Source organism: Hemiscyllium ocellatum, chromosome 11 (assembly GCF_020745735.1).
Source record: "Hemiscyllium ocellatum isolate sHemOce1 chromosome 11, sHemOce1.pat.X.cur, whole genome shotgun sequence".
NCBI lineage: Eukaryota > Metazoa > Chordata > Chondrichthyes > Orectolobiformes > Hemiscylliidae > Hemiscyllium > Hemiscyllium ocellatum.
Window position 1 is genome coordinate 1717310 of NC_083411.1, and position 24752 is coordinate 1742061.

Below are 24752 nucleotides of genomic sequence, written 5' to 3' on the forward strand. Positions count from 1 at the left end.
CCAAAGTTTCAAATCCTTCTCCAACCTATGTAAATGCCCTGGGACTCTGCACTCCTGTAGACAGCCTTACCAGGCTTGCCCTTTTCTGAGCACCAAACACATTTTATTGAAATGTTCTTCAATCAAGGGCTCACAGTGGATGACGGATTAAAGGATGGAATAGGCACTAAGAAACCACTAATTTCTACCACCCTGATATCAGGCCCAGTGACACACTGGCACCAAGAGAAAATAGGAGAATGTGAGGACTGCAGATGCTGGAGATCAGAGCTGAAAAATGTGTTGCTGGAAAAGCGCAGCAGGTCAGACAGCATCCAAGGAACAGGAGAATCGATGTTTCGGGCATAAGCACTTCTTCAGGAAGGCTTATGCCCGAAACGTCGATTCTCCTGCTCCTTGGATGCTGCCTGACCTGCTGCGCTTTTCCAGCAATACATTTCACCAAGAGAAAATGTCAACAGGAAATCTAGAAACTGTGCTTTCAAAGTATATGCCAGGGATGCTACTGCACCTTTGAAGGTTATTCTGCAGCTTGGCTCGATAGCAGCTGTGGTCTCCAGCAGTGAGGTGCCTTGAATTATTTCAATTGACCGTCTTTTCTTCTTCTTGGTCAAATTTACAACTTTTATAACTACTATGACTATTTTAATGACCATTATCATTATTGTCTAACCGGTTATAACTCATTACTCATTACATTCTTAGATTATTAAAGTGAAATGTCAAAAGGATTACAGACTAAACTACATCGCTGGGTATTATCATTCCACAGCATGGCTGGCCGTACAATTGAGGACCATGTTTCCCTAAGGCTCTGCAAATTCAGTGAGACTATTCTCCAAAGCAGGTGCAGTGAGACCACTTCTCAGCTCCAGCACAGCCAACACAATCCGAAAGACACAGGGAAAATGAGAAGACATTAACGAAATAATTTCACTTAAAAATGTGTGAAGGGATTCATTCTGCAAGGAAGAATCACACACCCAGAATGGGGTCATTTCTAAGAGGGTGTAGAAATTGAAAGACCTGGGAGTATATGTACAAGAACCTTTGAAGTTAGCAGGACGGGTTCAGAAGACTTAAAAAAAAGTATATGGAGTCAGAGTACAGAAGGAAGCTCTTCCCGGCCTCTTCTGTCTCTCTCTCTCTCTACTTTACAACTGTCTGTGACTGCTGCACTCCCAAAAATCTCTCCTCCTCAGCACCTCCAATTTTACTGGTGCCTGTGTCTTTACCCATGGAGCCATAAGCCCTTGAATTCCGTCCCTACCAATCCTCCCCTTAAAGACATTGCTGAAAACCTCCCTCTCTGACCAAGCTTTTGATCACTTAAACCTCCTACATGAGGTTTATTATCAAATGCTCTCAGAATGCACCAAGACACGTACTACAGTCAAGACTGGTATAACTGGGAACTTCTGTTTTTGTTGTAAATCTTCATGAATCACTGGCTCAGCTACAACATGGTGTTCGATTCTGGTTCCCTGAAATAACACAATTGTCCGATGAAGAGATTGGGTAAACTGGGCCAGTATTTTCTATAGTTTTGCAGAAAGAAAGGTGATCTCATTGCAACTTAGGATAGACCTTTCCACTGGTTGGGGACATTTAAAGTACAGAGATGCCATTTAGGCCCAAGATGAACAGAAATTATTTTACTCAGAAGACTGTGACCATTTTTAATTCTCTACCACAGAGGGCTGTAGAGCTTCATTCTTTGAGTGTATTTAGGGTAGAGGTTGAGGGATTTCTGATTAGCGGTGTATCAGTTACAGGGATGGGGTAGGTAATAGACAGGTAAACGTTTCATCAGCCATGACTGTACTGAACGACAGGACAGGCTTGATGGGCTGACTGGCCTGTTCCAGTTCCTATGCAGTAAGACATGCCAAAACATAGTACAGGATTTTTTTTTAATAAAACAGCCTACACAGGGAGAGGTTTGAACAGGTGACAGAAGCTCAAAGAGGTCAGTTTGAAGGAGTTTCTTGAATGAGGAAAGTGCGGGAGTGAGTGCAAAGGGGTTTAGTGAGGGAATTCTAGACCATTAAGTCTAAGCTAATCAATGGCATAACAGAGGGAACCAAATAACTGACAGCAAAGTATCTGCTTTGCTGTGTGTGGCTGGCTCATGGTACCGTGCTGCCCCTTTAGGTTCACCACGTGGAACACCACTAAAAGGAAACACTCACCAAAATATCTCTCACTTGGCTTAGGGTGAACAAATGAATACTAAGCGTTGGAGTCTCTCTCTCTCTCACACACACACACACACAATCTTTTCATAAAGATCCCGTTTAAGCAGAATATTCCTCACACACTAAACACTCAATTCACAAGAGAGCTAAAGCTGGGTATTTAACCCAAACAGCTCAACATGACAGCAGAAGACACACTCACCAGCGAGTTAGGCAATGGTATACCTCAGGCATCTTATCAAAACTCCTATCTGATCTTGTTAATCTGACACAGAAATAGAACTGCGTTACTGTGAAAACAGCTTCAGATTAAATCCAGACCATCTCAGCAATATGCATTACTGTGCCTTGACTGGCCAACTCAATTTAAAGCCTGAATAATTGTAGTTGATAAACTGAACTGATTGAGAAATTCTAATTCGTTAATTAGGCCCATTTAGCAGTTCAAAGCTGACAATGGCTGTGCTGCAGAACCAACTCTGTTAAAGACTGAGCGAGCTGCTGAGCACTGTCACGTGGCAGGATGCATATAACCAGGTCTAGATTTCATTCAGAAATGTTTCCACACCCAGGTTTTGTCCTCGCTTTACCCGTGACCTCTCCTTCTTTCCTCAGCGGTGCTGCTGCTGTTCACCCTGAAAACATTCAACAGAAAAGCACTGTTCAAATCACATCTCCACCATGCATTCTGAAAGCAGGTTAAAACTTCCTGGTTTCGCTGGGAGCACTGCACCAGTTTAATCAGGAAACTGTGGCCTTCACCTCCTGACAGAGCAGCTCATGGTGAAACTAACCCGCATGATTCCATGTGCCCAGAACTGGTCCTGCTCAGAGTCCAAACAGTGAAATCCCAGTTGATCAGTTAATTAAAGCAAGCCTTGATCTGAGCAATGAAAAGCAGCGACCTTCCTCACTGCCAATGGAGCACAGTCACAGATTCAAACACCATTCTCCAGAGCAGTTTTGCAATTTATAATTCAAAAATGAATGAGTTTGAGCAAAAATCACTGATTAGTCAAAAAAGCCAAAACTCCCAAAAAGCAAAGGTAAATATTGACTGTTCGGAGAGGAATTCACAGCTGTCTGCAGCAGGAGCTAAAGAACTACGCACGGCCAGGTGGGATGGAGCTGCAGAGTGAGGAGCCTGTCCCATCCTGGATGGTTCTGGATTGAAGCCAACAGTAATTACACTCCAGGCTTCAGAAAGTCTACTTTCCAATGTAGCTACTCCTTGTACAAGGCTACCACTTCTCAGTTACAGGAGAAAGGGAGGACTGCAGATGCTGGAGTTCAGCGTCAAAACGTGTGGTGCTGGAAAAGCACAGCCAGGCAGGCAGGATCACAGGAGCAGGAGAGTCAACATTTCAAGCATCAGCCCTTCATCAGCAATGACAAAGAGCTTATGCGTGAAACATCGACTCGCCTGTTTCTCTGATCCTGTCTGACCAGCTGTGCTTTTCCAGCAATACACCTTTTTACTTCTCAATTACACCCCAGCCAACACAATGTGAAAGACACCAGTGAGAGAGAGTGGCCAAGTGGGAAAACACATTGAAGAAGTAATTTTAAAGGGAGAATGACGAGAAGTAATACAAGTGGAATGGGACTATTTTAAAGAGGATACAGAGACAGTGTGACCAAAAGGTATAGGTACTCAACTCTTTGATGATGTTTGAACAGGTTCAGAAGACTGTTGAAAACACATTTTGAATCCTTAGCCTTACAAACAAACACAGCATAACAATCCTCCTATTCTACACCCTCAAATGATATCTGATCCCCTCTAAACTTAGCCTCTTCCACATCCCAGATTTGAATTGTTTCATCCTGGTGACCATGCCTTCATGGGCCTTGATCCTAATTTCTGGAATTCCTGACCTAAACTTCTCCGTCACTAACTCTCTTTGCTCCTTTAAAACCTACCTCTCACATGTTTGGTCAAATGGCCAAATATGTTTGCACATAGCTAGATGCTAAACTGTGATGATATTCCTGCAAAATTTATTATAAATTTCACGCATTAAAGATGCCTTAAAGGGCAACAGAAGCAGTTTCAAAAATAATTTCAAAGACAAATTGTTAAAATATTTGAATGGAAAAGTGTGCAGGGTTACAGGGAAAGATCATCTCTTTACAAAGAGGCAGTACAGGTGTAATGGGCTGAATGGCCCCTTTCTGATCTGAGAGATTCTGAGAATGCTACCACCTACATTTCAAGACAAGGTGTATTTACATGTTTTAAGTATAAATCCAGCTTCCATGCGTAATCAATGCTGAAGGGGAGGCTGAATCAATGACTTTCTTAAGGAAATGTGACATGATACAGGAGATTGAATCATTTCTTGATCATGATCGGAGAAGAGGGTTATGAAGGTGGTGGAAAAGGCCATGATTGCACTGAATGGTGGAACAGACTCAATGGGGCGAATGGCCTAAGCTTGTTCCCACAAGCCTATCCCTGTCGGCCTAGTTGTTGAGGATAAGTTTCTGCGACAACGATACTTCAAACATCACTGCAAGGAACCGATTATTCTGAACACTATCACAAACAGTGTTATACCAGGAGGATCTATGAATTGGAAAATTAGTTTTCTTCTGAACATTTTGACCAAAACCTTGTTTTAAAGATGGTTTAACTGACAAATTTAAATTAAAAAGATAACTTTATCACAATGTTAACTGTGCCAACACGAAAAATGAAAATCATTTTCGTCTAATTAAATCTGTGATTGATGTTTAATTCTCAGCTGAAGACTGACGTTTTGCAGCTTCATTTTGTACATTAGGTTTCAAATTTCTCAATAAAGATTCTTTAGATTAAAAAAAGTGATCTCCAGGTTAGAGGAAGTCCAAAAGGAAGAGGCACCCCCAAGCCCCCAGGTCCCTCTGTTCTGTTTCAGTGGATTGTGGTGACCTGTGTCTAAACTCCATTTGTCTTTACTCCTTCTTTTGTGGATTCTCTTACTCGGAGAAAACCTACTATCCCTCATTGTGGAGATTTCATTCGACCTCCAACACCTACAGCTTTTACAGAAAGAGGGTTCATGCACCCACTGCTTCCAGATTCCTTCCCCAGAGGAAAGCTTTTCTGCAGTGAACCAAACAAAACACTGCTCATTTTAGGTCTCCCCCCGACCTACTAAATTTAACTTGGCTTGTGGTCCCTTAATGTAAACTGTCCTCATTGTTCAAACCTTTAAACTCTATATCAATGCAGTAATGGTACAGTACTAGATTCAACAATATATTTTTATTCCAAATATCTTCTCAACCAGCCTATAATTAATTAATTACAGACTCACCCATGACATCATCTCTCTGAAACAGCATGCTGATGCTCAGCGGATGAACTCTACACACTAATTACAACTGTTCCATTACCTCACTTTCCAACAAGGCAGCACGAAAGTCTGTCATGGTAATCTAACCATTCACAGGAAAAAGAAGCCATGCACATTTAGGATAACTGAGCTGGAGGAATAATTACTCCTCCTCTAAATAATGCAGCTTTGTCCCTCAATGTGGAAGTTACATTACTCTTCAACAGTACAATTTGGATTTATAAAATATATTCAAAGTTAACGATCCCAAAAGTATATCACAAGAGGTCAATAACAAAACTCAACATTGGGCCATAAGGAGACATTAGCACAGGAGTTTAAAGCTTGATTAAAGAGATCAGCTTATAGCAGCATGGTAAAGAGGGGGGGTGGGAGTGTGGTGCTGGAAAAGCACAGCAGGTCAGGCAGTGTCTGAGAAGCAGGAGATTCGATGTTTCAGGCAGAAGCCCTTCATTAGGAGTGGCCCTGGGAAAGATGAAGATAGAACAGAAAGGTGAAGAGAGGATACTCCAGTTGTCATAGAGCCACAGAGCATGGAAACAGACCCTTCGTCCATGCTGACCATAATCCCACTTGTTTGTGCTTGGTCCATATCCCTCCAAACATTTCCTGTTCATGTTCTTATCTAAATGTCTTTTAAATGCTGAAACTGTACCCACAACCATCACTTCCTCTGGAAGGTCATTCCACACATGAGCCACTGTGTAAAAACAGTTGTCCTTCACGTCTTTTTTAACTTTTTCCTCTCACTTTAAAAATACTCCCCTTAATGTTGAAATCTCCCAGTCGAGGGAAAAGATAACTGCCATTCATCTTACCTATAACCCTCATGATTTCATAAACCTCTGTAAGGTCACCCCTCAACCTCCTATGATGCAGTGAAAAACATCCCAGCCTATCCAGCCTCTCCTCATAATTCAAACTTTCCATTCTGAGCAACATCCTGGCAAATATTTTCTGAACCTCCTCCAGCTTAATGAGCTCCTTCCTTCAACAATGATCTTAGAGTAGGATCAAAGATCGGCCTAACATCGAGAGCCCAAGAGCCAGTATTGTTCTAACAGGGCCACCAGGAACTGTACACAGTACTCCAACGGAGGCCCCACCAACATCCTGTACAGCCTCAACATGGGCCCCAGCTCCACCTGAACAATGAAGCTAAATGCTTTCTGAACCTCTCTGTCTATATATTACTTAAATAGGTTAGGACCTAAACTGACAGCATGGCCATCAATGAGGGAGTACATAAAGCTGGGGACACATTATAGGCCAAATTGGAGGTGTATATAAACATCGGGAGGTTGGAGGGCTGAAGGGGAGGATAGAGATAGAGAGAGGCAAGCAAATGGAAGACTGTGAAAGACAGATAAGAATGTTTAAAGATCAAGATGCTGATGGCATGCACAAAAATGTTGCCAGATTGAGGTCAATAAAAGCAAGCTTTGGGACAATGGGCAAACAGGACTTTTGGCCAATTTTAGATTAGCTTTTTATAAATTCACCAATGGGTCTTTGCTGGTTGGCTCAGGTTTATGGAGATGAGAGAATGACCAGGAAGGAGTTGGAAAAGTCAAGTTTTGAGGTAGTAAAGGCAGGGAGGAGGCTTTTCAGATCAGATGAACTGAGGCAGGACAGGGTTAGATGACATTATAAAAGGTGGTGAGGTCAGAAACTTACCCAAGGGTCAAATAGGGCATTGTGAACAATTCAGTTCAGGATGAGACTGTAGAGAGGTCTGATAGAGGCAGATCGTATCACTGACAGAGAGGAAAGAGGGAGGACTTGGGGCGGCACTGTGGCTCAGTGGTTAGCACTGCTGCCTCACAGTGCCAGGGACCCGGGTTCAAATCCCACCTTGGGCAGCTGTCTGTGTGGAGTTTGCACATTCTCCCGTGTCTGCGTGAGTTTCCTCCCACAATCCAAAGATGTGCAGGTTAGGTAAATTGGCCATGCTAAATTGCCCCTAGTGTTAGGTGCAGGGGTAAATGTAAGGGAATAGGTCTGAGTGGGTTGCTCTTCAGAGGGTCGGTGTGGACTTGTTGGGCTGAAGGGCCTGTTTCCACACTGTAGGGAATCTAAGACTGCAGATGCTGGAGAGTCACAGAAGATAGAGTGTGATGCTGAGAGAAACATAGCGGGTCAGGCAGCATCTGAGCAGCAGGAGATTGATATTTCAAGCAGCACCCTTCTTCAGGTTCTGCCTGACCTGCTGTGCTTTTCCCAGTGCCACACCATCTACCCATAGACAGAGAGGTCCACCAGCACCTCTCCATTATTGGTGTGGATGAAAGCAGAGGCCACAAGGAGAAGGATTTGACAAGACGGACTGCAATACAGAAAAGGTGCCAAGAGATCTGTTTGTGTTCCAGGGTAATCCTAGAATCATGAAAAATCTTCATAGGAAGAGCAGGGTTTAACAGAGTGTCATGACATTTAGCAGGAGTGGCTAAGCATTTGGATTTAAGGGAATGAATGCAAATGGGACCCAGGTCAGTGTCAGAGATGAATTGTTCCAGTAGGTTTAAAAGCAAAGTTAAAATGGGCTACAGTTGAATTCATTTTGATACCTAATACATACACACTACACAAAATTTTACCACGTACCAAACACTAGTGCTGATATTAAGCAAACTCTCTCGTGCATGGTACGCAGAAATGTTTTGCCTTTCCTGGACATAGGAACACATTTCTTTTTAATAAAAGAAAGTGGATAAGTCAACCATGTTATTCAGGGAAATGAGGGACAGCATCCAATTGCAAGAAAACAAAATGTGGCAAATATTAGTGGTAAATCATAAGAATGAAAAATTTTAAAGAAACAAAAAAGGACAGCCAAAAGTAAAGAGGGAGAACATAAACTCTAAGGGTGAACTTGCAATTTATATCAAAACAGACAAAAAGAATTTCTTTAATATATAAAAAGGAAGAGGGAGGTCCAAGTGAGTTTAGGCCCCTTTGAGAATTGGGCTGGGAAAACAATAATAGGGATCAGGAAATGGCTGAGGGGTTGAATAAATATCTTGCATCAAGCTTCACAGTAAAAGACACTAGCAGCATTCCAAAGAACTAAATAACCTATGACAACAAGAAGGATAGAAAAAAACATACAATGAATATGCTTGAGAAAAACAACGAGAGAAACTAGTGAGGCTAAAGAGCAATCAGTCCCCTGGACCTGCGATAGGAGGGATGGGACAGGATGGGACGAGATGCATCCAATGATATTAAATGAAGTGCCTTAAGAGATAGTGGCCACACTGGTAGCAATCTTCCAAAGATCATGAGATTCTGGAAAAGTCTCAAAGGATTAGAAAACTGCCAATGTAGCTCCTTTCCTCAAGGGAAGGAGAAAGTGAGGACTGTAGATGCTGGAGATCAGAGCTGAAAATGTGTTGCTGGAAAAGCACAGCAGGTCAGGCAGCATCCAAGGAACAGGAGAATCGTCGTTTCGGGCATAAGCCTTTCTCAGGAATGTGGAAGGTGTGCCAAGCAGGCTAAGATAAAAGGTAGGGAGAAGGGACTTGGGGGAGAGGCATTGGGAATGCGATAGGTGGAAGGAGGTTAAGGTGAGGGTGATAGGCCGGAGCGGGGGTGGGGGCGGAGAGGTCAGGAAGAAGATTAGTCCGAGGGTTGGGACTGAGATAAGGTGGGGGGGGGGAAATGAGGAAGGTGGAGAAATCTGCATTCATCCCTTGTGGTTGGAGGGTTCCTAGGCGGAAGATGAGGCGCTCTTCCTCCGGGCGTCATGTTGCTATGGTCTGGCGATGGAGAAGGCCAAGGGAAGGAGACAAAAACAGGTAATTGCATACCAGTTCGATGAGTATCTGTTCTTGGCAAAATGTAGAAATCTGATACTACTGTAAACCCATTAAAACTAGGGGCATATGTTTAGGATGAGAGGAGAAAGCTTCAAATACATCATTAGGAGGAACTTTTTTTTTACACACAGGGAGTGGTTAGTGTGTGAAATGAGCTGCCAGAGAAAGTAGTGGATGCAGGTATAGTTACAACAATTAAAAAGACTTTTGGATAATATCATGAATAGGAAAGATTTGGAGGGACATGGGCCAAACACAGGCAGGTGGAACTGGTTTAGTTTGGGAACATGGTCAGTGTGGAGTAATTCAACCAAAGGATCTGTTTCTGTGCTGTCTGACTGTGAGTGATACCAGCATTCAGAAATATATAATCTGATCAAACAGAGTTGGCAAGACTTCATGAAGGGGAATCATATCTAATAAATAAATGTATTAGAATTCTCTGAAGGAGGTAAGAAGCTGGAGAGAGAAAGGGGAAGCAGTAGATGAAAGTTATTTTGATTTCCATAAGACATCCGATAAGGTACCATATGTAAGATTACTTAATGAGATAGAAGCGCATCATACTGGGGGTATATATGAGCATGGACAAAGGATTGACCAACTAATAAAAGACAGAGTTGGGATAAAGGGGGCATTTTCAGGATGGCCACCTGTAACAAGTGGAGAGACACAGCAATCTGTACGGAGGCCACAATTACATGCAATAGATATTAGTGACTGGAATGGGACAAACGTGGAAGTATTATAATCAAGTTTGCCGATGGCATAAAAATAGTTTCTCCAGCACAATGACTTTAGTTGAAACTTCCAGCACCTAGAGTCTGCTTGATTCTACTTAAAAGATGTTTAGGGTCTCGACAAGGTAGATGCAAAAAGGTTATTTCCTCTTGCAGGACAGTCTTGGACCAGAGGGTACAGTCTGAGCATAAGCGATTGGGTCAAATGGCCTATTCCTGCTTCTATGTGCATGGTTTGAAAGCTCATTGAAGACTCTGCTGCTCACATCAGTCATCAGCTCCACCCATGCTTGTTGATCTACAGCGGTTAATGGTTGAGGAATTCATTAATTTTAACATTCTCATCCTTGGTTTCAAATTGGTCCCTGGTCTCAGCCCTCCCTATCTCTGTAGTCTCCTCCAGCCCCATTATCTAGGAGAAAGTGAGGACTGCAGATGCTGGAGATCAGAGCTGAAAAATGTGTTGCTGGAAAAGCGCAGCAGCTCAGGCAGCATCCAAGAAACAGGAGAATCGACGTTTCGGGCCTGAGCCCTTCTTCAGGAAGGATTCATGCCCGAAACGTCGATTCTCCTGCTTTTTGGATGCTGCCTGACCTGCTGCGCTTTTCCAGCAACACATTTTTCAGCTCCAGTCCCATTATCATCAACATTCTTTGCTCTGTTCCTCTTGTATCTCACTGATTTCAATTACTCCACCATTGATGGACGTATCTTCAGTTCTGCAATGACCCCATGAACCCTTTCCACTTTTGTCTGCTTTACAGAACAGGCCTTGAAAGCTAGGTCACCTGCTCCAGTATGTTCATGGGTGTCTTGGTGTCAATATGTTCCTGGGACCATTTTACTATGCGAAAGGCAATGTATAAATGCAAGTAGTTGTTGTGAGATTTCTTTTTCCCTGTATTGGTGTGTCTCACATAGCTACAGGAATGACAAAAAATACACACCCTGATTTATCAACACGCCTTCCCTCAACTTTGCCCTTTTACAATCTGTTAGATTTGTGCCTCAGAATCCAGTGATACCAGCACACAGTAAGTACAACAGAAAAGACAGTTCAACTGTAGGGAGTCTTTCCCCAGTGTAACGTTCTGGGGAGATGATCATCACCACAGGCTGGTGAGGGGTGGCAAACCATGGAAAGCAAAAACTAAACGGAGTTGAGTTTTTTTTTGAAGATTTATGTTACCTGTATACCCAGTGTTGCAAGGCTACTTCAGAGGTCACTGAGACATCTCAATAATGGAGGAGCTGAAGTCATGTATAAGCACCATGAGATAAATCACTTATGAAGAACCAGTCCTTTACTCGAGTGCCAGCTCACTGAATAGTAGATCCATCAGTCTGGATTCATAGGTGCTCAACATATTCTTCAGACTAAAACATGTGTTTCTGGGGTTCAGGTTGAAAGATGGGCAAAGTTTCCCTGCGTACAACTGAACCAATTTTAGGAATTAATTTTATGCGCAGTGCTGGTGAAAGAAAGATCTTTGCTTACATATAAACAAAATACTGCGGGTGCTCTAAATCTGAAACAAAAAACAGTGCTGGATAAGCTAAGCGACAGCATCTGTGGAGAAACAGAACTAACGTGTCCAGTGTGACTCTGACTTGAAATGTTAACTGTTTCTGCCCACACAGATGCTGCCAGGTTTTTATTCATGTTTAACTAACAGCAGAGCTGTGATACTACCGTCATGTTGGATACAAACCGCTCACTTCTTTTTTCAAACCTGCAACCTAACTGAACATACAATTCACAGTCTTCAATAATCCCTTCACACATTCTAAGAAAAGCGTGCAACACCAAACAAACCACTCAACACAGCATGAGCAAATCACACTGATGGCTGTCCAAAACCACCAGCCAGATGGGAAGATGCTGAAAAAGTAAATCCCCTCCCAAGGCAAAGTAAGTCACATCGTACCTTCAGTGGCCTTGTTAATTGCTGAAAGGGTGCTCAAAACCTTGTTGAAATTCAGTCCTTTGTACAGGTCATTGACATCAAATGTTTGCTGCAAACAACAAAATCAAAAGTAAATCAAAATTAAACTTGTACAGAAACATTACACGCTCAGAAAGTGGGCAATGATAGAAAGGTTACCATTTATTGTCCAATCCTAAGACAGATTTCCTTCCGAGGGACACAAGTCAACTGGATGGATTTTTACAATAGTCTGGCGGCTTCACAAATCACTTTTACTGAGTCCTAATTTTTATTCACACATTGTTTCTTAAATCTAAATTTAATTTGTAATCTGTTAATGGTGAGATTTAAGTTGTATGAATTATTAACTTAGGTTTCGAGAACACTAGACATACGATGGTGCTATCACCCACGAATCAATACTCAGTGTACAGTCTACAGTATCTGTTGTCTGCCTCACTATAGTGAAGTTCATTAATACCATTTAAACAAAAATTATTTTTACATGAAGCAATTTAACTTCTGTTTCATTAAGATGCACCACAATCCACCAAAAGGGGATGTGAACCTTCCCGAGATCCGGACACTTCTGTAAAATAGCCATGTTCAATTGCCTGAATCGCAAAACTTCTCACATTAAATATTTATTCAAACTATTCCAAAAATTTAAGAACAGATTACTTTAGCTGCCAATTACATTTGCAGGAAGAGGAGAAAAAGGACTAATGAAGTGAATCAGCTTGAAGTGAGTGAACTTTGTTTTGAACCATCTGATCTATGTTTCCTTCCTCTTTAACACGGACGGCAGGAGCAACCCAAAATGTTTGAAAAACAGCTCAGCGTATGAAGCTCACTGCTGAGATTAACCATTTATGGGACTTTGGATACAATAGTCTGGACTTTCCATACTCCAAAATACTTAATCCACTCAGTAATTCTGGTTTGTCATCCCATTTCGTCACAGAGAGAACCTGCAGTAAAACAATATCTACCATAAGCCCTCAGGATCTCCCAGTCTATTATCCAGTCTACAAAGTACTTTTGAATTACAATTACTGTTGTTTGTAGGCAAACATGGCAGCCAGTTTACAGAGAGCAAACCTCTAACACAAGAAAAACCCAATTGACAGGTGTCAAAGGTATAGCTGTTAGCCAGGATGCAGATCCCATTTTGGCAAAATGAGTCCATGGAAAACACAAGCTGCAGTGCATTGCATTCACAGCAAACATGTTCCAAATGAGCACCTCCACATTCTGAACTAATCAGGGCAGCCTTCAATGACAAATCAGTTCACAACAAGAAAACTTGGTGACCAGGAGCCACAACTGGCTGTCTCTGAATACTCTATTCCTGCAGAACAGACAGCATCGGGTTTGAACTGACTTTCTTACTTAGATGGGTCCAACTCGAACAACTGCAGCAATGGGAGCTCCAGCCCACAGTAAATGTTACCACTGAATCAAGCTGGCAGCCAGGAGATGGTCTGTAGCTGCAATAAGATCAGTACTCACTCCCCAACCATACCCCAACAGGAGATACAAAACTGAGGAAGTCAGCAATTTCCTAATCCAGAATTCATAATTTCATCACAGAGTCACAGCACGGAAACAGACCCTTTGGTCCAACCCGTCCATGCCCACCAGACATCCCAACCCAATCTAGTCCCACCTGACCGTTCCTGTTTATATACCCATCCAAATGCCTCTTAAAATGTTGCAATTATATCAGCCTCCACCACTTCCTCTGGCAGCTCATTCCATACACGTACCACCCTCTGCGTGAAAAGTTGCCCCTTAGGTCTCTTTTATATCTTTCCCCTCTCACTCTAAACCTATGCCCTCTAGTTCTGGACTCTCTGACCCCAGGGAAAATATTTTGCCTATTTATCCTATCCATGCCCCTCATGATTTTGTAAACCTCTAGGTCACGCCCCAGTCAAAACAACCCCAGCCTGTTCAGCCTCTCCCTGTAGCTCAAATCCTCCAAATCTGGCAACATCCTTGTAAATTTTTTCTGAAACCTTTCAAGTTTCACAACATCTTTCCGATAGGAAGGAGACCAGAATTGCACGCAATATTCCAACAGTGGCCTAACCAATGTCCTGTACAGCCGCAACATGACCTCCCAGCTCTTGCACTCAATACTCTGACCAATAAAGGAAAGTATACCAAACGCCTTCTTCACTATCCTATCTACCTGGGACTCCACTTTCAAGGAGCTATGAACCTGCACTCCAAGGTCTCTTTGTTCAGCAACACTCCCTAGAACCTTACCATTAAGTGTATAAGTCCTGCTAAGATTTGCTTTCCCAAAATGCAGCACCTCGCATTTACCTGAATTAAACTCCACTTCTCAGCCCATTGGCCCATCTGGTCAAGATCCTGTTGTAATCTGAGGTAACCTTCTTCCCTGTCCACTACACCTCCAATTTTGGTAACATCTGCAAACTTACTAACTGTACCTCTTATGCTCGCATCCAAATCATTTATGTAAATGACAAAAAGTAGAGGACCCAGCACCGATCTTTGTGGCACTCTACTGGTCACAGGCCTCCAGTCTGAAAAACAACCCTCCACCACCACCCTCTGTCTTCTACCTTTGAGCCAGTTCTGTATCCAAATGGCTAGTTCTCCCTGTATTCCGTGAGATCTAACCTTGCTAATCAGTCTCCCATGGGGAACCTTGTCGAACGCCTTACTGAATTCCATATAGATCACATCTACTGCTCTGCCTCATCAATCCCCTTTGTTAGTTCTTCAAAAAACTCAGTCAAGTTTGTGAGACATGATTTCCCACATACAAAGCTATGCTGACAATCCCTAATCAGTCCTTGCCTTTCCAAATACATGGACATCCTATCCCTCAGGATTCCCTCCAACAACTTGCCCACCACTGAGGTCAGGCTCACCTGTCTATAGTTCCTTGGTTTGTCCTTACCGCCCTTCTTAAACAGTGGCACCACGTTTGCCAACCTCCAGTCTTCCAGCACCTCACCTGTGACTATCGATGATACAAATATATCAGCAAGAGGCCCAGCAATCACTTCTCTAGCTTCCCACAGAGTTCTCGGGTACACCTGATCAGGTCCTGGGGATTTATCCACCTTTAACCGTTTCAAGATATCCAGCACTTCCTCCTCTGTAATATGGACACTTTGCAAGATGTCACCATCTATTTCCCTACAGTCTATATCTTTCATATCCTTTTCCACAGTAAATACTGATGCAAAATATTCAGTTAGTATCTTCCCCATTTTCTGTGGCTCCACACAAAGGCCGCCTTGCTGATCTTTGAGGGGCCCTATTCTCTCCCTAGTTACCCTTTTGTCCTTTATATATTTGTAAAACCCCTCTAGATTCTCCTTAATTCTATTTGCCAAAGCTATCTCATGTCACCTTTCCTGACTTCCCTCTTAATTATACTCCTACTTTCTTTATATTCTTCTAAGTATTCACTCGATCTGTCCTGTCTATACCTGACATATGCTTCCTTCTTTGTCTTAACCAAACCCTCAATTTCTTTAGTAATCCAGCATTCCCCATACCCACCAGCCTTCCCTTTCACCCTGACAGGAATATACTTCCTCTGGATTCTTGTTATCTCATTTCTGAAGGCTTCCCATTTTCCAGCCGTTCCTTTACCTGCGAACATCTGCCTCCACTCAGCTTTCGAAAGGTCTTGTCTAATATCATCAAAATTAGCCTTTCTCCAATTTAGGACTTGAAGTTTTAGATCTGGTCTATCCTTTTCCATCACGATTTTAAAACAAATATAATTATGGTCGCTGGCCCCAAAGTGCTCCCCCACTGACACCTCAGTCACCTGTCCTGCCTTATTTCCCAAGAGTAGGTCAAGTTTTTCACCTTCTCTAGTAGTTACATCCACATACTGAATCAGAAAATTGTCTTGATTCTGGTTAATCCAAGATGGAGGACGGGAAAAATTTCTGGTTGCAACAGCTGCTCCTTTTTTTGAGGTATTTTAGGTGCTGGAGGCGATTTCCTCAAATTCCAGGAGCAACAATTATTGTTCTATATACTGTTGCAGTTATTTTGGAACTTTGGGAAAAGTCAAAGCAAGAGAGTTTTAAAAGGGAGAAGAACAGTCAAAGGAAGCACATCAACAGCAGCTCAAACCAATGGCCAATATTCCAGCACTGGAAACTCAAACACAGCCTCCTGCAAATGCAGATACAAAGTACATTTCTGCAAACTGATAATTTCAAAATAGTTCTTTGGAAATCAATCAAGGATGTTTCTGTGATCAATACATACCCAATCTGTCTTTCACAACAAAGTTTACTAACTCATTGTCTCAAATTCCTGCTGTTTGGTGAGATTTTACCCCATACTATCCCTAGTTGTCTCTGGGGTGAAAGTTGGGGTCACCAGGAGGGTCTCTCGCAGCTGAACTGACTGTGCCGCTGGGAGGATGCTGAGACATGGGAGCTCTGTACTTCCACTGTTTGCAATGGAGAATCAGTTTAACTCAAGGTCAGAATGAACAAAGAGGGGAAAAGCAGCTTCCTTTCCCAGTTTGCACAGATTTCAAAATGCTCAACACAGAATCTTCAAACAGTGACCCTACAAAAGGTGTCTGGAATGGAAAGCAAACAGCAGCTTGAAGCTTTGCCTGGGTGCCAGTGATGTCTCGATGGGAATAGTTCACTTCTCCAAAGCAGAAGATTGAGAGCTTAAGACCCGCACCTTCCACCCACAACTGTTTATCCAGGTTTCCTAAAACGTACTGAGATGATTCACTTCAACCACTCACTGTGGAGGCACGTTCCATGTTCTTAACACTGATTGGAGAGAGAATCTCCCCAAAGTCCCATTTATTCATGGATTTATTAATGACTAGCTTCTCTTTACGATATCTAGTCTTGGACTCAACTACAAGCAGAAACATGCTCCAGAGCTCTCATTGATGAAAAGATTCAAAACCGGATCAGCTACTCCAGTTCAGCCTTCTCCCAACTACAGGCAGGAGGCTGGAAGAACACTGTCTACAGCGGTTCACTGGCCTCTCTTCCAACCCACTTTACTGCATCAGCTGCTCCCCATGTGATCTTCTCTACATCGAGGAGAGCAGATGCAAACTGAGGGAACGGCTCACCGAGCATCTCAGCCCGGCCCATGGGGGCTGACCGGACCTCCCAGTCCCCGCCCGTTTTAATTCCCCTTCCCACTCCCTTTCTGACATGACCATCCTCGGCCTCCTCCATTGCCACAAATGAACCAAACTGCAAATTGGAGGAACAATACCTCATCTTCCTACAGCCCGGAAGACTCAACAATGAGTTCTCCAATTTCAAGTAACCTCCCTCCCCAACCGCCGACTCCCTTCCCAGCCCCTCCCCCTCACTTCCACTTCTCCTAGCCACCAACCGGATTCATTCCTATCATTGACCAACCAGGTCGTACCCTTGGTCTTCACCCATGCCCACTTCACAACCCTGTCCCCACCAACCCCTTTATCTACTGCTCCCCTGACATCCACCCCCCAGTCCTGAAGAAGAGTTAGACCTGAAATGTCAATTTCTCGTCCCCCTGATGCTGTCCGCCTTGCTGTGTTCCCCCAGCCTCTTGCCTGTCCCTCCTGATGCTGCCTGCCTTGCTGTGTTCCCCCAGCCTCCTGCCTGTCCCTCCTGATGCTGCCTGGCTTGCTGTGTTCCCCCAGCCTCTTGCCTGTCCCTCCTGATGCTGCCTGCCTTGCTGTGTTCCCCCAGCCTCCTGCCTGTCCCTCCTGATGCTGCCTGGCTTGCTGTGTTCCCCCAGCCTCTTGCCTGTCCCTCCTGATGCTGCCTGGCTTGCTGTGTTCCCCCAGCCTCTTGCCTGTCCCTCCTGATGCTGCCTGCCTTGCCGTGTTCCCTCAGCCTCTTGCGTGTCCCTCTGATGCTGCCTGCCTTGCTGTGTTCCTCCAGCCTCTGCATGTGTACTTTGGATTCCAGCATTTTCTGGGTTTTTTTTGGTCTATTCTCCAAACTATGGCAGTAAATATTTGACAACAGAATCTTCCACAAGGCAACAAGAGGTCCTGGTCCCATCACCACCCTGCTGTATTGCAGTGAGAGCTGCAATGTGGATCAGAAACAGATAAGTGCATTGGAGAAATTCCACCAGCATTGCCTCTCCACAACCCTGGGGAGGGTCACTGAAATGTCTGCATCCTTCCTGAAGCAACTCCATCAACATCAGGCAAAGCCCTGATAAAACCAGCTACACTGGTGACTGTACCCAGAAGCTGGACAGCAGTTCCCAGGTTAAGATCTGTCATTTCGACTCTCAAATGGTCAGTGTTCCAGGGTGTGGTCAAAGAAAACACTCTGAAACTCTCCCTGAAGCTCAGGAGCATTGATGGGTGACAATGTGGCCATCAAGCTGCATCACACCATCCATATTGCACAAGAAAGCACAACAATGTCTCTACTCCCTAAGGAAATTTGTCATGTCCTTAAAGACTTGCCAATTTTTAGTAAATGCACCATACAAGGCATTCTATCCAGATGCATCACGGCTTGGTATGGCAACTGCTCTGCCCAGAACCGGAAGAAACTACAGAGAGTTGTGAACACAGTTCAGTCCATCAGACAATCCAACCTTCCATGCATACTTCCCACTGCCTCGGGAAAGCAGCCAATGTCAAAGATCCTCCCACTTCGGTAATAATCTCTTCCAACCTCTTCCGTCAGGCAAAAGATACAAGAGCTTAAACACACATACCACAAACAGCTTCTTCCCCACTACAATTAGTCTCCTGAATGGACCTCTTAAATGTTTAATTTAACATTGATCTTACTTTGTGCATCTTCTCTGCAGCTGTAACACTATATTCCTCGTTCTATCCTATGACCCTCACACACTGATCTGCCTGTACTGCACACAAAACAAAACTTTTCACAGTACCAAGGTACATGTGATAATAGTAAATCAAATAACAGTCACTGCCGATAAAGACCTCAATCAAGTTATCCTTCAGTCTTCTCTCAGAAAGGAAGATAAAGAGATCCAACCTGATCAACACTTCCCTTTACTTGCGGCTACAATTAGCTCGTTATAGATGCAACATCACAACAAATTATATTTGGTAAAGACAGCAAATGTTTTCAACTGTGCTTTGCTCCAAGATAATAACTCACTCTGGATAAAATGCGACAAATATCTACAAGAAAGTTATATGAGCACAGTTAAAGTGTGAAAGGATTGAAGTTCTTCAGTTTGATTTTTAAATTGGGTCAGGACTGAAGTACACTTTTCCCACTGGGCTAGCCATACAACACAAGTTACTTGGCTCCCCACTTCCTGAGAGGTTGACAGTTCTGACCATGCCCCATTCTGGTATAACTGCCCAGCCAGGAGCTGCCAATGTCAGAGTGTCTAACCACAGGGTCCAGCCTGATCAAACTGCACCTCACATCCTCTCCAGCTATCTTCCTATACAGATTTGTATCTACATAGAATGTTACAGCACAGGCCATTCAGCCCTCAATGTTGCGTCAACCTGTGAAATTAATCTGATGCCCACCTAACCTACACTCTTCCACTATGATCCATATGTTTATCCACTCTCCAGTTAAATGCCCTTCATGTCGGCAGGTCTACTACTGTTGCAGGCAGGGCGTTTCACGTTCTTACTGCTCTCCAAGTAACGAACCTACCCCTCATTTCTGTCCTAAATCTATCACCCCTCAATTTAAAGCTTTGCCCCCTCATGTTAGCCTTCACCCATCCAAGGAAAAAGGCTCGCTCACTGTCTGCCCATTTTAACCCTTTGATTATCTTTTAGGTCTTGATTAAGTCACCTCTCAACATTCTTCTCTCCAACAAGAACCAGCCTCAAGGCCCTCAGCCTTTTCCCAAAAGATATTCCTTCCATACCAGGCAACATCCTAGTAAATCTCCTCTGAACCCTTTCCAAAGCTTCCACATCCTTCCTATGATGCAGTGACTAGAACTACGCAATACTCCAGGTGTGGCCTTACCAGTGCCTTGTACAGCTGCAGCATGATCTCATGGCTCTGAAACTCAATCCCCCTACCAATAAACGCTGACGCACCGTATGCCTTCTTAACAACTCTATCAATCTGGGTGGCAATTTTCAGGGATTTATGCACTTTGACACCAAGATCTCTCTGTTCATCTACACTGCCAAGAATTTTACCATTAGCCCAGTACTCTGCATTCCTGTTACTTCTTCCAAAGTGAACTACCTCACACTTTTCCACATTAAACTCCATTTGTCACTTCTCAGCCCAGCTCTGCATCTTATCTATGTCCCTCTGTAACCTCTGACATCCTTCGGCACTAGCCGCAACTCTGCCTACCTTAGTGTCATCTGCAAATTTATTAACCCATCCTTCTACACTCACATCTAGATCATTTATAAAAATGACAAACAGCAGTGGCCCCACATCAGATCAGTGCAGCACACCACTGGTAACTGAGCTCCAGGATGAACATTTCCCATCAACCACCACCCTGTCTTCTTTCAGCTAGCCAGTTTCTGATTCAAACCACTAAGTCACCTTCAATCCCATGTATCTATGTGTAAACTAATTCAAAAGAAGCTGTTACCTGAGGAGTCCAGTTCTGTCGGTTTGTAGTATTCCCTGTCAATTCAAGGTGCACACACTGGGATGGTTTACATTCCAAAATACTGTCCTAAATATTTAAAAATATATCTGGAAGAGAGAGACATGACAGCTGCTCTGAAAAAGAAGCGAGACGTCCCAGAGAGAATTCTACATGAAACTAGACATCTCGAGAGTAAAGAGAACCCAGGAGAGTGAAACAGGACTGAAGGATTACAGGGAGATTGCTGCTGCTACACAGTAACTACAAAACAGAGCACAGCCTCGGTAAGATCAACTATATCACTCAGCTCCTCCAGGCCAGTGCTCACTGTCTTCATCCAATACTGGAGCCTGATCCAGGCAAATGCATTCAGAAAGAAAGACCTGCATTTATTTAGCATCATCTGTAGACTCATGTTCCAAAGCACTTCATAGACAATTATATGCTTCTGAAGTGAAAACATCGTTATCACCTAAAAATAAATACAAACTTGGCATGAGCTGGTAGACAGGAAAACACAATATCTTACCCCTAGTCTCTCACAGACACCCCTAACTGGTCTGTGCACAAACAACTGAAATGTGACGATTCACAACAAATCCCACAGACGCTAGATTACCCATTCAAAAGTCAGAATGCACAGCACGGTAATCTCCACAAGCACAGTAACTGAAATTGGAGAAACTCTGCAGATTTGGCAGCATTTGTGGAGAGAAAGCAGAGTTAATATTTCAGGTCCAGTAATCTTTCATCAGATCTCTGCTTTCTCTCCACAGATGCTACCAGACCTGCAGGGTTTCTCCAGCAATTTGTTTCAGATTTCCAGCATCTGCAGTTGTTTTACTTTAATTTCTACAATGTTGTGATCACACCCCACTGTGAACAATGCGCCTAGTTCTGATCAGATCCACTTCAAGCACTGGCTCCCATTCAGGCCACACACACCTAGAAGTGACATCAGACTCGAAACGTTAGCTGTTTCTCTCTCCAGAGATGCCAGACCTGCTCAGTTTCTCCAGCATTCACTGTTTGTTTTAAATTTCCAGCTTCCGCGGTAGTTTGCTTTTATTTTTGGAATTCTCTTAGTACTGGAACAGTGACAAACTAGATTACAGACTAAATTCTCAAATTAACCATCTTCCAGGAGGCAAGAATGTCTGAAAATGATCAATAAGCAGAAACAGTCTCTTTAATAAATGCTGCCTAAACTTAGCTCTTTATTCCTGCTCTCTAGAAGTACTTTCTATTAATAATACAAATACAGATACTTTGCATTAATAATAGACACAGGAGCGAATAATTGAGGGGATTAGATAACACAATTAATAACCCACAGCAGTCACATGAAACTGTAGTTTATACTGCCAACCTTATCCCATACTGTACATTTGCTGGTAGTACGTATATAGTTTCAGTTTGTGACAGTTGTGTAAGTTAGAGCACCTCCCAAGAACTGCCCACATCCCAGGACCATATCATTTATACAGAATCACAGACAACTTTAATAAGACTTACAGCTTGTCACCAGAAACACATAAAAACTCCATTTGAATAACAACCTTCGAACACGACTTAAAAATCGAGAATCCTTCCTGAACAGCAGTAAATTTGCCAAGTACAAGACAAGATTTCCCTTCAAAAATTTTCCAAGAAAATAAATATTTTACTCCACAGTCAGATCGTGCCCACCTGGCTCAGAATGGATGTTGGGTTACTGAGTGACCCCAGCCTACTCCTCTCACTTACCACTTTAAAACTACCCCCCACCATTTTAAGAATAACTTCAGTTTTTATAGCATCTCAAACATACCAAGCAGTGACTAAAGTGACATCGAGTTCTGTAGGTTGCATAAGACAGATGTCAAAAACCTTCAATAAGTAGGGAGGTTTTCAAGAATATTTCAAAGGAGTGCGAGGTTGAGAGGCGGAGAAGGTTGGAGAGGAAATTCCAGAGGTTCGGACTCAGGTCGCTAAAGGCAGGCCACTAATAGTAAAAACTGACAAAGCACAGGAGGCTCAATGTGGAGCAGTGAGAGCTGGGTGGGATTGAGGAGATGGAGAGGAGGTAAAGAGGCCACAAACTATTTTGCAACAAGGAGGCAAAGCTTAACATGAAGGCACTGTCAGAGTGAGACTTGATATAGGTAGCAAAGTACAGGGATGAAGGTGAGCACAACCTGATGGGAACACAATGTTTAAGTCTTGAATATTCCAAGATTCACTCAAGGGTGGGAGCCAGTGGAAAACAGCAGAATAATTGAAATCAGAGGCTGAGGGCTTCAGTATCAGGTTATCCAACGGGCAGGGGAAAGGATACACAAAAATAAATTCACAAAAAAATGAAAAAATCCTCACAAAGATTTAACTCTTGCGAAAACTTCACCTATTTTAATATTGCCCTAACATGTAAATCATGTGAGAGACCGCAGCATTCAGGGGCTCTCGCAAAGTGGAATCAAAGGGAAAACTCTCCACTGATTAGAGTCATAGCTGACACATAGGAAGATGGTTGTGGTTGTTGGAGGTCAGTCTTAGCTCCAGAACATCTCTGCAGGAGTTCCTCAGGGTAGTGTCCTAGGCCCAACCATCTTCAGCTACTTCAATGACCTTCCCTCCATCAGAAGTGGGGATGTTTGTTGATTATTGCACAATGTTCAGCATCTTCACGACTCCTCAAATTCTGAAGCAGTTCACGTGCCAGGCAATAACCATCTCCTTCAAATAAGAGTTAAAAATGTGTTGCTGGTTAAAGGACAGCAGGTCAGGCAGCATCCAAGGAATAGGAAATTCGACGTTTCGGGCATAAGCCCTTCATCAGGAATGAGGAGAGTGTGCCAAGCAGGCTAAGATAAAAGGTAGGGAGAAGGGACTAGGGGGAGGGGCGATGGAGGTGGGATAGGTGGAAGGAGGTTAAGGTGAGGGTGATAGGCCGGAGTGGGGTGGGGGCGGAGAGGTCAGGAAGAAGATTGCAGGTTAGGAGGGCGGTGCTGAGTTGAGGGAACCGACTGAGACAAGGTGGGGGGAGGGGAAATGAGGAAACTGGAGAAATGAGTTCATCCCTTGTGGTTGGAGGGTTCCCAGGCGGAAGATGAGGCGCTCCTCCTCCAGCCGTCGTGTTGTTATGTTCTGCCGGTGGAGGAGTCCAAGGACCTGCATGTCCTCGGTGGAGTGGGAGGGAGAGTTAAAGTGTTGAGCCACGGGGTGGTTGGGTTGGTTGGTCCGGGTGTCCCTGAGGTGTTCTCTGATGATGCAATAGATGATGTGTGTGGAGGTACAGGTGAACTTGTGGCGAATATGGAAGGATCCCTTGGGGCCTTGGAGGGAAGTGAGGGAGGAGGTGTGGGCGCAAGGTTTACATTTCCTGCGGTTGCAGGGGAAGGTGCCGGGAGTGGAGCTTGGGTTGGTGGGGGGTGTGGATCTGACGAGGGAGTCACGAAGGGAGTGGTCTTTGCGGAACGCTGATAGGGGAGGGGAGGGAAATATAAAAACGCACCCCACCACCAGGGATATATTTCCCTCCATATCCGCCACAAGTTCACCTGTACCTCCACACACATCATCTATTGCATCCGTTGCACCCAATGTGGCCTCCTCTATATTGGGGAGATGGGCCGCTTACTTGCGGAACGCTTCAGAGAACACCTCAGGGATGCCCGGACCAACCAACCCAACCACCCCGTGGCTCAACACTTTAACTCTCCCTCCCACTCCACCAAGGACATGCAGGTCCTTGGACTCCTCCATCGCCAGAACATAACAACACGACGGCTGGAGGAAGAGCGCCTCATCTTCCGCCTGGGAACCCTCCAACCACAAGGGATGAACTCAGATTTCTCCAGTTTCCTCATTTCCCCTCCCCCCACCTTGTCTCAGTCGGTTCCCTCAACTCAGCACCGCCCTCCTAACCTGCAATCCTCTTCCTGACCTCTCCGCCCCCACCCCACTCCGGCCTATCACCCTCACCTTGACCTCCTTCCACCTATCACATCTCCATCGCCCCTCCCCCAAGTCCCTCCTCCCTACCTTTTATCTTAGCCTGCTTGGCACACTCTCCTCATTCCTGATGAAGGGCTTATGCCCGAAACGTCGAATTTCCTGTTCCTTGGATGCTGCCTGACCTGCTGTCCTTTAACCAGCAACACATTTTCAACTG

At 44.0% G+C, this 24752-nt stretch overlaps 1 protein-coding gene across 2 annotated transcripts in view; it reads right to left on the minus strand.

Annotated features, from left to right (window-relative positions):
- Positions 1-24752, minus strand: part of arhgef6 (Rac/Cdc42 guanine nucleotide exchange factor (GEF) 6) — a 168081-nt gene that overhangs the window by 110039 nt on the left and 33290 nt on the right. For both annotated transcript variants that reach the window (XM_060832383.1, XM_060832382.1), the window contains exon 3: positions 12026-12113. In XM_060832383.1, the coding sequence (XP_060688366.1) occupies positions 12026-12113 (88 nt within the window). The remainder of the gene's footprint in view (positions 1-12025; positions 12114-24752) is intronic.